This window comes from Tachypleus tridentatus, chromosome 9 (assembly GCF_004210375.1).
Source record: "Tachypleus tridentatus isolate NWPU-2018 chromosome 9, ASM421037v1, whole genome shotgun sequence".
NCBI classification, from domain to species: domain Eukaryota; kingdom Metazoa; phylum Arthropoda; class Merostomata; order Xiphosura; family Limulidae; genus Tachypleus; species Tachypleus tridentatus.
Genome location: NC_134833.1, coordinates 96,086,704 through 96,105,410, shown reverse-complemented (window position 1 = coordinate 96,105,410; position 18,707 = coordinate 96,086,704). Strand labels below are relative to the sequence as shown.

The following is an 18,707-nucleotide window of genomic DNA, read 5'->3' as shown; positions in this document are numbered from 1 at the left end:
TTCAAACCAGAGTTGCCTAAATGAATCCACTAAAAATAATTACTTGTCTCTGTGAACTATGATTTTATAAGAAGTTACAACTTGAATGTTTGTGTTGGGAAGAAAGTTTGCAAGAGACCATAAAAGTGTAACAATGCAGGTATAGAATGTATTGTTGTAAGCAAATATAAAGGTAAATGCTGGAGGGAATAGGTTAAATTATAGTGTTTATGTATATGCCTGATTTAACAACACACACGAGACACAATAAAAATTACATTGGAAATCGTACTTGTTTAGTATATTAATGTCTAATCGTATTTCTGTATTATTAACTTAAATATATTATTTTCTAAAGATAATTGAAATAAATAAATGTTCATTTGTAGCAATATTTGCTTTCTGAGTTGTATAGTTCATTTGTAATCTACTATACAAAAAGGTTAGTGATCTGTTGCCATATAATAGTTTAAGTTCACAAAATCTTGTCATTTTTTTATAGTTACTCAAGTTGAAATACATAGTTACTCGAGCTTGTTTCTAGTTTTATCTTTCCGCAGGGGTTAACTGGGTCAAGTGGGGATTAGATGCTTCTTTCTCTGATTTTCTAGCAGAACAAACAACATGCTTGTTAATTAGCAAGCCCAGTTACTCCAGTCAGTAAATCAGATAAGTTCCTCCGTAATTTTCATTGGCCATTGGCTGATTACTGAGACAAAAACTTAAAAGTTTATTGCAGCATTTGTGACAGTGTTGAGACCTGGTAGAGGAGATTTCACAAAGAATTAACTAGATTTTCAGTGGATTATATTTGGGCATTGAGCAGATTGTGAGACATTTTGTCAGATGTTACTGGATTTGTGGCATATTTTACATAGATTATTCAGTTGTGAATTAGTTTAATGCAAGAACTCCTAACGCTCTCATAGTATAATTTTATGTGCAATTTTGAGTGTGCAACGTTCATTTTATATTTTCTCGTTTAAGAGAAACTCATGAAGTCCTCCTGTAAGCATATGTCTTACTTCAACGTAAGATACCATTACTTTCATTTAGTTAAGGGCGAGCAGTGAAGTAGGGTTATTTATATTTACAGTATATGAATAAGTTTCAGTATTCTAAGAGTAGAAGTAGCTCTGATATTGTTAGAATTACATTTCCTTTGTTCATTAGTTAGTGGATGTATTTTAATCGCCAGTGGAACCTAAGGTAAGGACTTTGACTTCACTGCTTATATTATTATTTTACGTATTTTAATCTAAAAAAATTGGTGTTTGATTTTCTATTTTATTTAATATTTTTCTTTCACAGTTTATTTTACTGAAAAAGGAGGCTGAGCATATAGACCAGCGTTTTTATATTTGTTCTAATTTGTCACGTATCTAATCATTTTAATGAAATTTAAAAATTGTATACATCTAATGGCAGAAGCTGGACAACGTTTGGAGTGTCACTACAACGATGTAATTATTGTTTTCTTTATTGTAGAACAAAATCTAGAAAACGTTTTTAACGCTACTGTGTTACAAGTACTTGTTGTAGTTGTCGAACAGATCCTATGTTTTTCTTGTCGCTATTGTAATTGTTGTATTTGTTTTTGTTTGGTGTTGAGCACAAAGCCACACAACGAGTTATTTGTGCTCTGCCTACAAGAGGTCTTCTAGCTTATCGTTTAACTGCTGGTTGGGATCAGTAGCTTTTGTAAATGTTTCTTCATAGGTGAGTTTTGTTATGAAGCTGAATTTGATCATTATGGAGTTTACGATTTTTTAAAACGTATATGGCGGAGTTGGGGATTTATTTTTCTCGAGGTTTTGGAGCATATGCTTGGTTAATTTCTGATACTAGAAAAATACGTAGCTTCAAGAAGTCTCTACAGAAATCAATTAAACCCTTATAACCTGAGTGCTTTCGAAAGATGAACCCCTCTTCTTCAGAGGCAAACTGCGAAGTCGAATATCCAATTTTATTTCTATCAAATTATTCTAAAAATAGCACGTTAATACTTGCTTAACCAGTAGATTATTTAGATAAACTGATAAATAGCTGTTTGCTATCTTTACCAAATATTGAATTTGTGAAAGTATATATTCCATTATAGATCTTTTCCTTTGAAAGATATAAGAAACACTTAAGTTTTTGCCACAGATCTGTTCATAAAATGTTGTTATTCAAACGTGTTTCAATTTATAAATCAAAATAAAATTTAAAGCATGCAGGTTTTATTGAGAACATTAGTTAGAATAGTGTTGAATGACATAACCCAAGGTATTATGCACTTTACATAAGATCTCATACTTATTCACACATATCATAAGTTCTGGTTTTGGATTTCGAGTACTGAAACTAACTCCTTTTTGCTAAGTGCAAAGCTGTTGTGCTCACTTTAGAAATCGAACCTTCAATTTTAGCTTCATCAGCCCCCAAGCTTACCATGGAAACATCTAAAAGCAGCTAATACTTGGGGCAAATCTATTAAAGAGAAAAGTCAAGTAGTTAACTGTCATGTAAAAATGACTAATGTTTGTTTCAGACAAGAAATTTGAATTAATAATTTATGGGCTACAATTCTCAATTTGGTAAAGATCTTCTAACATAGAAAACAAAATTATGCCATTTGGAAAATATCCTTCTGTCTATTTTTAGACAATGAAATCAATGAAACTTGTGACATAAGTACAATTAAGAATAACTTTAATTCTTGGTTTTAGCTTGTTTTTTTATGTATGTCATCAACTTAAAACGTGTGGTTGATGTTCACCAGCCAGCTATCTTCTAAATATAGAATAAAATATCTGCCAGGGAATCGGTGTCCTCTGGACACAGAAACGAAATTGATATTTAAGCTCGGATGTTAATGTTTTGTCCTGAAACGTTCGAGTAGTCATTTCTAAGCCAGAGAACAGAGCTTTTCATAGTAGTTTGAGTTCATGTGAGTGAAAACTTTTGTTTTAGATCTGTTGCATCATCTTTAGTTTTCTATAAACTACAAAAGTTGAGCTTCATGGTGTTGTTACTATCTTTTAGTACTTTGAGAAAAATCTCTATACTAAATTGTACTTTGCTCTGTTATAATTTTTGAATCTCGAAATGCCATAGTTAGTGAAAAAAATGCACATTTTCCAAAAGATATTGAAAGCTGAAACCTACTTAGTGATTTCTAGAAGTGGTTTGTCCCACGTGATCATGAAATACAGTTGTTATAGTTGTGTTTTTGTGTTGTTTTGGTCTGTTGATTAACAGGTTATCGTCTAGATGAATGAGTAGTTATACTACAAGCCTTCTAAGAAGAACAATTACCGGTTTTGTGAGTTTTCCATTGGTGAAGTGAAACCAAAATCAAATGAGAAGAATGTAGCTGGAAAAGCTGGTTTTCCCATTTATTTTTATTAATGTTACTTCACTGTTGAACTAGGTAGTACTAGGCGTTATACATACTTCAACTTTTAAGTTTCTATCATCTTATAATTGTCGTTACTATTAAACGCGTTTTGGTCTTCGGAGATTGAAAGCCAGAAACAATTTTATTCAGTGTTTTTTCTTTGAACTAGTGTCTTAAAGTGTCATAAGTATATTTGAAAACAAGTTATTTTTTCCTTTCATATATTTAATAGTAGGTATGTCTATGAAGGCTAATGAAAATAAATTTTATCCAGAAGAGTATGATGTAATTAAAGGTACTTTCAGAAGCCAGGTGACATCATTACTTGGGATGCATCTGACACAAGTTGGTGTGGTGATATATTAGGTAATATTCAAGTAATGGAATTTCTAAAGGAAAAGAAAATGCAGCATTCCAAGGATTATTACATTTCCAAAGTGAAAAACTTGGACTTTTCTGTTCCATATGAAGTAAAGTGTACCAGCTATGAAATAATAACACTTATTACTATTTACTGAAGAATCTGATGTTTGATGCATCGCGTTTTAAAACCAAAGACAAACATAATTTGTTAAAAGCTTACTTAGTTAAAATAGCAATAAATGAAATAAGTAATGTGCCTTAGAAAAACTGTTTTCTTTGTTTTATTTTTAGAAGATTGGCAAGCTTTCAAATCTCAATTCCAATGTTTCCCAGTGACTCAGCAGTAAGTCTCAGGCTTACGACACTGAAAATCAGGATTCGATACTCATGGTACGTAGAACAAAGATTGCTCATTGCGTGGATTTACGCTTGACAACAACCAAATAACCTGCGATGTACAATGACAGGTTAGTTAAGAAAACATGGCAGACAGGGAGGGAGAACTCTACCCTTTGATCTCTGTAGGTAATTCTCCAAGTAACATTAAAACAAAAGTCATGCCTAATCATAAACCTTACATATCAAACTTACATTGAAGCATAGAGGAACTGAAAAAGTCAAATACTTTTACTCTTTCTGGACGGTACAGAAATGATTAAGATGCATTGTATTATTGAAATGTATAGGATACTGTTTATTAGTTCTTATTTCTCTACACATTTATATGTATCTGTAAATATGAAATGTAAGTGAGGTATGAAAGACATTACATAACTAATTTAATGTATATTGGTGTATAAAAACATTTTAATACTTGAAATAAACGATCTCATAACATCAAGTTGATGTTTTTATTTAATTAGATACTCTATGTTTCGCTTTACAGCTTTTTAGGATAGTTCCACCGAAACACAAACCATACCTAATAATACAAAGCTTAAAAAGAAAAAAAAGTTTTTACTGTCAGTTACGGTTTGTGATTTAGTGGAACGCTCCTGAAAGAGCTGTAAAGCGAAACATTGTGTGTCTAATAAAACAAAAACAGCACTTTGGTGTCACAAACTTGTTTATTTATGGTATTAAAAGGTATGAAAACATTCTAGTAAGTTATATTTTAATGTTGTAATTTGTTTTCAGCTAGAGTAAGTTGAGAGCTGTAATTATTAAGTTAAGATAAGCAGAAGCCTGGGACACCTGGAAAAGTTCTGAAGGATTTGAAATCAGAGTTTTCTAGTGTGTTCTTATACGGAGTCAGCCAAGCATCGAGTAAATAGATAAGAATGCAGTTGTTTCTTGGACTCGGTAGAGTGAACCACTCAGTGTTGTTTCACTTTTAATGATGTATTTGCATTAGCTACCATACATATTGAACTACTTTCTACAGGTGAGTTAGTTTTTACGTTAGTTAGTTTGTTTTTAAGCACAATGGGCTATTTTTACTGTGCCAACCGCGAACATCGAAATGCGAATTTTATCGTTATAAGCCCTTAGACTGACTACTGAGCTAATGGGGGTAGTTTCTTACGTCAGTCTGGCTATAAACGTACATCTGCAAGCTACAAAGTGTAAAAGTGTTTAGAAACACCAAGGAAGAAACTTTTTTTTTCGTTTACGTTGACCAGACTTTGAATCATTTTCAGTAGATAATTTCAACGAACCTGCTTAATTAAAGAAAACATTAAAACAGTTTAGGAATTATTCAAGAAATTCGCCGTCTTAGTAAATATTAAAGGATAGCTGATCTTAATCAGCTATGAAGTATAGTTATTGTTGTTTTTCCCTTGTTTTTGAGTCTCTCTGTAAGAGATGAAAAAGTTAAGTGTGATTTTTGACAGTTAATATTCAATATGTACATATATTTAATAAGAGAAAACAATATTTGGAGTTTTCATGTTGAAAATAACACCACTATGGTATAAAGCAGTAACCTCACATTGTTTTCTGAAGACTGTGCTTAAAATTATAAATAATTATTAATGATACGTTAGCGGCGATAAATGGTTAGTTTCACTATGAACTTTACTATTGGATGTTCAGAAATAAAAATAAAATTGATGGCTGGAGCATCAACAAGTAAGCAACAAGATACATTTTAAATTCCGTAACCATGTATATAATATTTATATGATCTATTAGGATGAAGGAAGCTTTAAACAGATAGGCCTACAGTTATAACATCAAATACTGTATTTTGTAACATTATTTATTCTGTTTGTAAAGATACTCTATTTCACGACAATTTATATAAAACTTAAAACAACCTTCACATGAAACGAACTGAAATGATGTGTTATCTTAGTCAACCGGTCATGAAGGTATCACGTTAGTCTACTTAACGCTTGAAATGGGGTAACTTGACATTTGTTATAATTTACTGTACTTAATACTAAAAAGGGTAATCTGACCATTTTTACATTAGTTCAGTTAACATGGTTAGCTATGGTTTAGTATAATTAATAAGGAAAAAGTTTGTTTGTTTGAAGTTAAGTACAAAGCTACACAATGAGTTATTTATGCTTTCCCACACCATGGGTATCGAAATCCGGTTTCTAGCGTGGTAAATTCATAGGTTTACCACTGTGTCACAGGGGCTACTGAAAAGGAGGTAACATGGTTGTTTCTTAAGATCATAGAAAGAGGGAAACAAGTGAAGTAATTTTCCACTGGTCTCAAATACAAGAGGAAGCTAGTAAACGAGCCTAAAATTGTTACAGGCCATCAAAACAACTTACTTATATCACTATATGACAAAATTGCTCTATTGAATTAAAAAGCGATTAAACAAAATTACGATAGTTTCTACAATTTTCTTATTTTTAAAAATTTTGTCTACACACACATGGAGAGGGTTTCACCTGGTATTTTGAAATAGGTCTTCAAACTTCACATCAGCTCTAATCTTTGTTATACTTTACACTACTTAGTATTGATAATCTGATAATCTGATCATTTGTTATGCTTTAATCCATTTAGATTAAGTAATAAAAAAGTTTTGTAAACGTAAATTGATGTAGGGATAGTAGTGTCCATAATAATGCAAACAAGAATACAGGGATTTTAAAGCTACATATAGATCATTAATACGTGATTTTCAGTATTCACGAATTTAAAACGGTTACGAGATTGGTAATTTCGACCGACCTCGTAACGAGAGTTTGTAATAATTTTAAACCTAACTTGATTTTCCTTGTACATAAGTTCTAGGCTCTGTAACAGATTTACCGTTACACGTTTAGTTTAATACCTACATTTCTTGTTTCAGTATAGTTTTTAATACGTGTAACGTATATTATTGGATATCTAGTGCATTCTCTAAATTTGTAGAAAATTATAGAGAGTAAGAATCAAGAACATTTGTCTTACGAAAACGTGAGCTCGTGTTCGAACATTGTTGAACATTGCAGAATGTTGCTTTAAACTATATAAACCAATGCATCAAATAACATTATTAATATTACTAGTCAGATAGAATCAGTCTATAAGTTTCGGAAGCTATAAACTATAATTGTGATTAACGCAAATTGATCAGAAAGCTACAGAATTGGACCAGGAACGTTTAAATAATTCAAACATTAGAAACCATTCAAGTTCAGTGAATTAACTTTGGACGTTAGTATTTCTTCGAGGACATTAAGTATCGTTATCGGTAAAAAGTCAGCGATGTGAGGCCAACCAAGCTAGCAAGCTTAAACGAGGTGTGTGACAATATCAACTCAGAATTAGTTTGCTCGTCGTGGACCTGGATCGTCAATAAAATATTCAGTTCTAGACGGGGTAAATACTTCAGCATTGTTTGTAAGTTTGTAAAAGTGTTGTATATAACTCATTATTTGTAATAACCATTATTAGAAATTGTACTGTTGTTTGTATATTAAAATACATTTGTAATAAGAAAGAAATTGTGTGTGTCAGTTTTGTTGGCAAATATCCTAAAGTTGAAACATATTAATATTTAATTAACTTCTAAAGACAGATTCAAATCTACGACTATTTGAAACCTTAAGATATAGTATACGTAACATAATAAATCGGAGGCTCGTCTATAATAAATTATAATACATAACAGCTCTTACTTACACTACACTGATGCCTACCCTGACATGATCATGATATTATGATAAACAACTTGCATATTGAGGGTCAGAAATATATAACTTTCAACTACAGTAATAATAAAGTAAAGTATGCATTTTACAGTAATATTAAATTTTAATATAGAAAGTCATGTAAGGATGATTTAGGCATAGCTGTATCATCCCTCTATTCTTGTTCACATTTTTAGGGGGAGAGGCACTGCCATCCCTACATCATATTACATTTACAAAATGTTTTTACTTCTTGTTTTATAACGTTTTCCCTTAACTGAAAGTTAGTGTGTTCTAAGAATGTGTATAATAAAATTTGATATTATATGTATTGATTTTCTTTATTCGTGCACTTTACATATAATATTGGGATCCTAAAGACATCGATTGATTGATGTGTAAAACATCGAGTATTCTACAGTCATCTTGTATTCATCTGTCATAAGTTGGTTATTCCTGTTTCACCCACATTTTATAAAAGAACGTTAGTTTCAGTAAGAAAGCCAACTTCAGGAGGTAAAGATATCATCATTTACATTAGAATTATGAATTTTAAAACTTATTACTATCTATTACGGCTAAGCGATGACAGCGCACTCTCAGAAACACAAAGTGGATTTAAGTTTAAACTGACATTGGTGACAAAGTAGTTGCAGAGTTAACTCGACTGAAACAAGAAGAAGAAAGATGAACAGTTTAGTGGCTTGGTAACTTTCTGGTTTGGTATCTTAACGGTAGTTGCTTGCCTTGTTTTTGAGCTTGTAGTGCAGGGAAACAAATAAAGGTGAGTGACAATTAGTGATAGCGATATAAACTGAGTCGCGTACTTGCGGTATATAGTTAAGGCAATGAGATATCATACAGTTTACGAGTTTGTAGCTTGGGTACCTTCTTGAAAATCTTCATATAGTTAGTTGTTTCGATAGGATAGACTCCTGTAGAACGGATGACCTACCAGACTTCCCTTAAGAAGACCTGGACACTATCAACACAGAAAATAGTCCTTCCCAATATATACGGCTGCAGATTAGTAGTCGAAAATAAGGATAGAAACTAGTTAATAATTATTATTTAATTAATCAACAACTGCTAATTAATAACTAGACTTTGATAATCGGTATAATCTAGTAACCGTGATAACAACTGAGTTTTGTATGACTTTCAAAAATACAAGTGACACAGGGTTTTCAATTCAACGACTTTATTACTTACTGACCTAGTGCTTTTCACATCAGCGTATTCTATCTCAATCCATTACCTGGTCCTGTCCCCTGGTCAACTTTATTTGGTTTTCATTTCGGCTTTAGTTGATCTCTTCCATGTTGTTTTTGCTCTTCCTCTTTTCTTCACAGGAATCCAGAACAGCATCTCTTTTATGATGCTGTATCTTTATGGCTAAGCACATGGCCTATCCGTATTTATTTCCTTCTAGTGATCACTACCACACTTTTTTCCTATCCACATATTGTAGCTTTCGGACAGTTGATGTAAAGTGTAGAGCATTGTGTTATTACTGAACTAAAGTTGAACTCAAATTGTCACCTAGTAGTGAAGCCCAAATTATTCTGAAGCTTAAATTTCAAGAAAATTATTCTTCGCTGATAAAGTAACAGCTGGAAAATTTGATTTTTAAATGTTTCTTTCTTTCTTTATGTTGTTGTTCAACGAGCATTTAATGTCATTCACATAAAATTTCAACTATTTCTAAACTAAATGCATAATTATAAAAGTTTTCGATACATATTTATACAGTGGTTTTAAAATCAAATTTGACTTATCTTCCAATTTCATTAGCTGATCTGTTTATATATTAATTTGTACGTTTATGTATTCTTCGAAATATAATATCAAAATATTATACTTATATAATTCAGAACAAACACATAACCCAAAAATGCGCATAGATAATTTGATATACTATTCTTACTGATAATGATTAATATGCATTATGTTATCAGTTGTGTATCGTAAGAATTAGCCATATTTTTGGGTGTAATCTCAATAACATAAAACGAGATTAGGATAGCTAAGGAGTGCTGGGTTAGTTATAAATCCATAAATTAAGCTAACAGTTCAAAGTAATTTCTATAATGAGTGTATAATAATGAAAAAGAAAAACTTGTAAATCTAGATACATAATATACTAGACATTTTAACAAATACTGCTACTTAAAGTAACATTAAAATTATAATACAATATAACTTATAGGATACATAAAACTAAATGTCTGACACCTGTATTATCACCGACTTCCAGTCTCGTGTGAAAAGTATATTCGTGAGAGTGATTACTACAACTAATAGCGAGGAAAGTTGAGCTCATGTTCTGTCGACTTGGTGAGGACGCAAGTTTAGATCGTATAAAAGGCAGTCTGTGAACGACATGATTATGACGAAACATACAAATGACATTTTCCCTTACTATTTATGATTATTATTTACCAGGAATTCGAGTTTCTGTATGTTCTATCTAACATTACGAAAATTGAGAGTTCTGTAACAGCTGAACCTTGATTTACATGCCTTCGTACTTATCTTCTTAGCGCAATGACTAAAGGAGGATTAGCCGGCTTAGCTATTATACATATAGAAGACTTTTTTTCATGTGACGAGAACTTTTATACACTTGTTGACATGCTTATATGTGTAACATGCCTTGGCCTAGCTCAGACATTTAACTTGGAGATCATAACATACGAAAAATTAATTTTTAATTTCACAGCATGTGTCATTGTTGATGTTAATTTACAGAAATGTATTTATATTTGAATTATCTATTACATGTATATATACAGTCAAGTGAAAAAGTTAGGACACCCGATAAAAGCCTGTGTATTTTTGCAACATTTTGGATATATAAATATTTAATCTCAATTTTAACAATACTGAGAGATTATAGGAATATAACTAAACAATTAAAACTGAAGAAAAGACTTTTCAAGATCTTCTGTAAATGTAATTTTACAAAAATGCATATTCAAACTGAGGAAAAAGTTAGGACACCCCCACAATTATTCCCACTTAAAATGGCTCAACTCACAGACAGGTGTATCACACCAGGTGCACATGATTAGAAGATCGTTACTCAGCATTTTGAATGAGGTTTGCCCTATTTAAACCTCAGACATTTAGTTTGGTGTGCTCCTGACTGTTGAAGTGAGAGTGAGCACCATAGTGAGAGCAAAACAGCTGTCTGAGGCCTTCAGAAAGAAAATTTTAGCAGCTTATGAGTTTGATAAGGGACTTAAAAAGATCCAAAAAGATTTTGAAATCAGCCATTTCACTGTCCGAAAAATAGTCAACAATACAAGTGGAGGGCTTTCAAAACAAGTGCCAACATGCCCAGGTCTAGTCGTCCAAGTAAGTTCACCCCGAGAGCAGACCGCAAGATGTTAAAAGAGGTCTCCAAACACCCTAACATGTCATCACGGGGCCTACAGCAGACTCTGGCTATTGTTGATGTGAAAGTGCATGTCTCTACAATCAAAAAGAGACTGCACAAGTTTAACTTGCATGGGAGGTGTGCAAGGAGGAAACATTTGCTCTCTAAGAGAAACATCAAGGCCAGACTGAAGTTTGCCAGAGAGAATGTAGACAAAGACCAGGACTTCTGGAATAATGTTCTTTGGACAGATGAATCCAAAATTGAGTTATTTGGACACCAGAACAGAGGACATGTTTGGCGTAAACCGAATACAGCATTCGAGGAAAATAACCTCATAGAAATTGTGAAGCATGGAGGTGGAAGTGTCATGGTTTGGGGCATGCTTGGGACAGTTCACAATCATAGAATCCATCATGAATTCTACTGTGTTTCAGAGGGTGCTGGAGGATCATGTGAGACCATCTGTACGAAAATTAAAGCTAAAGCGGAACTGGACCCTGCAACACAACAATGACCCAAAACATACCAGTAAATCCAACAAGGAATAGCTGAAAACTAAGAAATGGAGAGTCCTGGAATGGCTGAGTCAAAGCCCAGATCTTAATCCCATTGAGATGCTGTGTGGTGACTTGAAACGGGCTGTACATGCAAGAGACCCCTCAAACATCTCACAGCTGAAAGAATTTTGCATTGAGGAGTGGGGCAAACTTTCTTCAGACCGATGTCAGAGACTGGTAGATGGCTACAAGAAGCGCCTCACTGCAGTTATATCAGCCAAAGGGGGTAACATTAGCTATTAGGGGGTAGGATGTCCTAAATTTTTCCTCAGTTAGAATATGCATTTTTGTAGAATTACATTTACAGATGATCTTGAAAAGTCTTTTCTGCAGTTTTAATTGTTTAGTTAGTTATATTCCTATAATCTCTCAATGTTGTTGAAATTGAGATTAAATATCTATTTATCCAAAAATGTTACAAAAATACACAGGCTTTCATAGGGTGTCCTAACTTTTTCACATGACTGTATTTATCATACATCTTTCTTAGAGTTGATTTACATTAGTTTGATTTGTGTTTACCTAAGGAACGGGCTTACATGTTAATTATAAATAAATATAACACATTTTCCAGTGTTTTTATTATATCCTATAATTTGTTTTCTAGTTATTCAGAGTCCGTTTATGACTGAGGTGAGCTCTGCTGTTATTTGATATACGATGTTAGAGGTTAATTTCTTATGACTGGGGAAAGAGGAATATGTATCTCACAGTCCATGAAAAGAGTGCTAGTGATAGTCGCAGCAAACACCAAACAACAACGAAAAACATATATCTTAAAGACTATTGAAATACCGCTACCCAAATAACTAAAAGCATGAATAACGTTCTACTAAAAATATTTTAGAATAAATAGTTAACACTGAATAAAACATGCATTCATTTCTACTCGTACACTGCGTGGAGATATATTTATTTTAAATTAATATAAACGATTAAACATCAAGTCGATGGGCACTTTTTATTAATGGAAAATGCATGCAGATAGAAGACACCGGGCAAGTGCTGCCTAGAGGCAGAATAAAAGTATTGCAGTTCACTAAGAAAGTAGAACAAGGACGGCCTTCTGAGAGTACCACAAAACGATGACTTGTCTCCTTAACATTCACCCCAACAGAGTCTATTTAATAAAGATATAAATTTTGCTTGACTTGTTATATCCAGAACTGTTTGAAATTCCAAAATAAATTGCAACGAAAAAAAAAGGAATAAATCAATAGTATATCATGGATAAAATGGTAAGGGAATTTCCATTACAGGATTCCGATACACTACTATCATGATGGAATGGTAACACCAAACATTACAGTACATTTAGTTGCAGTCCAAAGAACTAATTCTAAAGTGTATTGTTCTCCGATGGATCAGCAATGAGTTAGAAAAGCTTATTATGGTAGAATTAAGGACACGATTTCTTTGTAGAACAGCTGCTAAAAGTGACTAAGTACCTATAATACATCCATACAACAGCTAATCTTAAGTGAGCTAACAATTAATGAATAATTGTATCCTAAAACTTTCCCAAGAATCCTCCTAAACCTTGAGTTGTGTGCCATCACAATATAAGTTACAAGAAGACACAGGCCTTAGTTTTGTAATAGTTCGATTAATATTTTATATATATTTTTATCATTAAGAGTGTATTTCTTAAAGTATTTGCATATAAACGCACTGTTTTGTTTTTAATTTATGTCAGCAAAAATAATGTTCCTTTATAAGCTGTCAACATAAATAAATACACATGCATACAAGTGTATATGAATATTTATGCATATAGAAACACACACGTAACTGTATAGACATTTAAACAAATAGACACACGCATACACACACACATACATATATATATATATACAGAAGCATATACGTGTATAAATATTTACACCTATATATAGGATCAAACGTCTATATGGATATATATATTCCAATTACGGAAGAATCAAACCAGATATTTTACGTATAACCTAATAAATAATATGATTTATAAACGATAACAACATGAGAACTGAAGTGATACTTGGTGTAATTTTGCTTTTCAGACAATGTAAAGGTTACAACAAAATTTTGCATGAAAAGAAACAGTTACGCATATCATAAATTACAGTAAAATCTTACACAATAAGCAAAATTTACATACAGCATAAGCTTACAGTAAAATTTTACACGAGAAGCAACAGTTACACATATAATAAACTATTTTCGGCCGTTTGGAGATAGGCATGCCTCAGTGCAAGTTAGTATGAATTAAGTATTCTTGAACATGCAGCATTGTTTCTTACGGTGTGTGAAATCCATCAATAAAAGCCTGTCGGTTTGTTAATCTCTTATCAGCTTAAAGCTATATATATAAATATACAAGTGTAAACCGACTCCGTTCTGATTAGGATAAAATCTTCTCAGACGGCCTTCAGTCCTTAAATAGGGCGTGTCTTAGAACTGTGTGGATTGAAGAAAACTGTATGTGAAATAACTGCAACCCCTTCTCTCTCTCTCTCTTCCTGTTTCTAATCGCTTCCACAATAATGATTATTGAAAAAGTATAGTGGCTAATCGAGCGAGATACGATGCGTTACGCATGCGCGGACATTGTCTCAAACCAACAGCAGGTTCTAATCGTCTGCTTTAAGCACTTCTGCGATTTGGGGCAATAATGTATATGTGCATAATAGTAGTGTAACTTTAGTTTCAAAAGAGAGGGTGACATTTCGCCGTTTTAGTTATGCCTACGGTGTATCAGTTTACGTAACCACGTTCTCTTTAATACCCTCTGATACTTATTTTATTAACGCTATGTTTTAACCTCTCTATGATTAAGAGAAACTGTCGTACATTTAGTAGTCACTCTTTATCAATAAAAAAAACACATTGGAATAAACACTTTTGGACTTGTGGAATTATGAAAGTTAAAAACTATTATCATTTGTCACGTGTTAATATAGAATAAATATAATAAAATAAATGTTTTAACTACAGCGCTTTTAATGTTTAAAACAGGTTTACTATTAAATGTTAAAGAAACACAAACCAAAAGAAAAATCATTAGACCCTTCTTCTAACACGACCAGCAGGCGCACATTCTCTGGTATTTGTAGCCTTGTACCCGTCAACATGTGCCCTACTCACAGTTATTTTTGTTGGAGTTAGATCTGCCCTGTAGCACCTGCCACAGTTTACCCTTGTACAGCTCTGCCTTTCTCAGTTGCATCAGTTTCGTTCTTTCACAAACTCCTAACTTTCTTATATTAGCGCAGCTGCTGGGAGCCAACAATTACCCGATATTTCACACGCTTTATATGCTATTGACTATGGAAATTGATATGAATTTTTAATATAATAATGATTCAATGAAATCGTTCCCTGAGGATGTGTTATTAGAACCTAACATTCTATCGTATATTAAGTATTACTAGTCTGGTTGAAAGATTTTGCGAACAAACTATGAAAATATTTTAAATGTACAATTCTACACAGCATTTGGTCGTGGAGACGTTAAACTAGATATGAATATTAGTGGGAACTTTACTTGTAGTCATGCAATAAGTGAATTAAACTGCGACAAGTTATTAACGTTAATGACTTTCGTGGGAAAGCGGTAAGTTTAAGTTTCGATCCTCGGAGTGAACATAGCATATAGCTCAGTGCAACTTTGCTCAAAAAACAAACATATAATTAACGTTTAAGAAACTTAATTAGATATGAAAAACAACTTTAATGTTCTGTTTAACTTGCTCTGTGAAAATAATGTTTAGAAAAATCATATTTTCAATGCTTTCTTATGATGAACTATTCAGCCACAAAGAAAACCAGAATCTTACCACACAGTTTGCCAATAAAGAAGCTTAATGACTTGTTCCAAATTTATGCAACTATCAACATGCATAAAGAATAGGTCATACTTACATTAGCCTGAAAAATTAAATTAAAAATCTTATGTATTAAAAAATGTATTTCAGCCTTAAACTGGTACTTAATATATTTCGGTGTGTCTTGTGTGAAGCAAACGAATGCTTGGAAGCTGAAAAACACTGAAACGCCGTGATTGATGTTGAAGTAAGTGATGCTTTGTACGAGCATTTATTATTTCGAACTGTACGAAGTTCTTTACCACAAGCTTTGAGAGTATGTAAGTACAGCTGCAGACCACATTTAGCCGTGCGTGAATTTCGAGAAAGATATATTCACACTAGTGAATGATCCGACGCGTTGAACACGAATTATTGTGAACAGTATATCAAACTAATACGCTGTAGTTGAAAGCTGTTGAAGAACTGTGTTAAAAACTGTCTCAAGTCAACAACTTCACACAGTGTGATTCTAACAGGGTAATGACACAGTCAAACTATGTTACGAGGAAATAAACTGTGATTTTCATGAAACAAACTTCATATAAGATTTTTACTTATGCGTCAATTCATTAAAAACGCTGTTGAAAAATACTCCAAACGGAACTTGAATGTAACGAGAAATTAAACGTCCATTTTCTATATAAAACAGGAAACTGACATTGATGTTCTATTCGGGTGAAACTGGCATAACGAAATACAATTAGTTGATGTGTTACATGTGAGTAATTGTATAGTATCTAAAATCATAGATGCAATAATTGCTCGAGTACTTTGTTTTTTCTCTATTGTTTTCACTGTTTATTTCTTCAAACAGAATTAAACTACAGACCCACAGTCTCGAGCGTTCTTCGGCACAAACACATACAGACATGAACCAAAGAAAGGAAACTGTTATCCCGGAAGCCTCTCGTTTGTGCTCTAGATTTCGAGGTGTGTCCGAACAAGAGATTTTAAAATTAGGTTGTTCTTACCTGTTTGTAAGATCGAGGTGAAAATTAATACCAAACAAGCCCTTGTCATGTTCGCCATTGAGATGGTAGAAACGTTCCTTTCGCTTATCTTAGCGCACGCTCATTTAAAGAGATTTCGAGTGGCAACTTGGCCCACCACCCGGCCAACCTAACAACGAACAATGTCCCTGACCACTTGCTATCAGTACGACTAACTCACTGGAACAGGACAGTAACGGCACTGTTAGAGAACTCAGCAGACAAGGCCCACCTGTACTAGAAGTTGTCTCCGCACAGACTACAGGAACACAACCAGGGGTCACAAGATATACCTGCTATTCATGTTTTTCCAGCAAGCCGACTCTCTCCTACGTACGCTCAGTATAAAACAACGAGTTCCACACAGAAAATCGAGGTCACTTGATTTAGGTAGACAAACCAAGATGGTGAAAGTATAGCTTCTCAAGAAGTAGACACCAACAGGAGCTTCAATCAAATATAAGTTTGCGTTCTAGCTTATGAATTACGACTGTAAGAATTGTTATAACCCATTGATTACGAACACGGGCAGGTATTGGTCTCATAAATAGTAAATTAAAACGTAATCTTTAGGTAGTATTATTAAAGTAATCACAGCTATACAACTTAACCAATCAATATAACGTAAACTGTGTTGACTACACGACTTTTTGGGCTTTGCGAATAACAGAGGTAAAGCTGAAAATGTTATATATAACAATACAGATCAAATTCTAACATAATCATCCGTATTATTTAAAAACTGAACAGATAGAACTTGGAAACTTTAACCTAAACACAAAAACTGTTATAAAATGGCCTTTTACAAATGTTTTAACCGTCAAAGATACACTGTCATTACTTATAGTTTTAACTAAGAAAGAGTAAATTTCCAGAAGAACTAACGACGTGTGTAAAAAAGAAATGTGACTATAAAGTGGCCTTTTACGAATGTTGTGAGCTGAGAAACAACGTCATTTCTGGCCTTAGGTAAGAGAGAATAATTAACTAGAAAAATTAACAACAAATGTAAAGAAGTCAGTACAAAATAACAATGTTACTTATATTTTAATCGTTCAAAACAGTAAGACAGAGTAAACTATCGCAAGAATTAACAAGTTATCAAAGTTATAGTTACAAAATTTACAAAATAACGTGTTACAAATAACCATGAAAAATATACAGTCACACTTCCAGCTTTAGGTACCCCCTTAGGACATACGATACTAGAAGCCGTGTTTCAATACCCATGGTGGACAGAGCACAGACAGCCCATTGTGTAGCTTTGTGCTTAATTACGAAGAAAGTTTAGGTAAAAAAAGAATAATTTTTTATGAAAATAAAAACACGAGTAGAGAAGACAGTCGAGATGTAAGTATTAATAATACCATAGAGTTTAACTTTAGGTATGTTTGTTTGTTTTGGATTTCGCGCAAAGCTACTCGAGATTTATCTGTGACAGCTGTCCCTAATTTACCAGTGATAGACTAGAGAAAGAACAACTAGTCAACACCACTCACCACAAATTCTTGGTCTACTCTTTTACCAACGAATAGTGGAATTGACTGTAATGTTAAAACGTTCCACGCCTGAAACAGCGAGCATATTCAGTCACGGGGATTCAAATCTATAGATTGCGAGTGAAGACGTAGTAACTATCAGGGTATCCAAGACGTATTTAGGTAGGAAAGGGTAGATTATCAGAATATTTAAGGACACGCTTAAAGAAGAAATCCCAGAAGTAAATAGAAAATGCCCTGATTCATAGCTCAAAGTTAGAGAACTATTTGTATTACCCTTTAATTGTAACTGATAAACTAGAAACTAGTCAACAGCATCAACTTATAATCTTAGTCTTTTTTTTTTTTTCTGAGCGTTTATTGAAATTTTGATCGTTAAGCTTTGAAGACTAGAAGAAAAGCAACTTTTTAACGCGCCCACTGCCAAGTGTTGTCTGACCGAATAGTGGGATTTGACTGTCACCCTTATAGTAGAATTAGACTGTTACTTTTATTGCGCATTCAAGGACCCAAAATGCGCAACACGTTTGTAGAGCAAATGGACTTCAATATCTGTCCATCGATTTCAAGAGGAGAATTTTCAGGAAATAACTTACTACAAGCAAGTGAGTAAAGTTTACACA

At 33.1% G+C, this 18,707-nt stretch overlaps 1 protein-coding gene across 1 annotated transcript in view; it reads right to left on the bottom strand.

The window, feature by feature from the left end:
* LOC143225812 (uncharacterized) overlaps positions 1-16,864 on the bottom strand; it is a 50,396-nt gene extending 33,532 nt beyond the window's left edge. Inside the window, exon 1 of the mRNA XM_076455855.1 lies at positions 16,568-16,864. Coding sequence (XP_076311970.1) covers positions 16,568-16,625 — 58 coding nt within the window. The 5' untranslated portion in view covers positions 16,626-16,864. The remainder of the gene's footprint in view (positions 1-16,567) is intronic.
* Between the last annotated feature and the right edge of the window lie 1,843 nt (positions 16,865-18,707).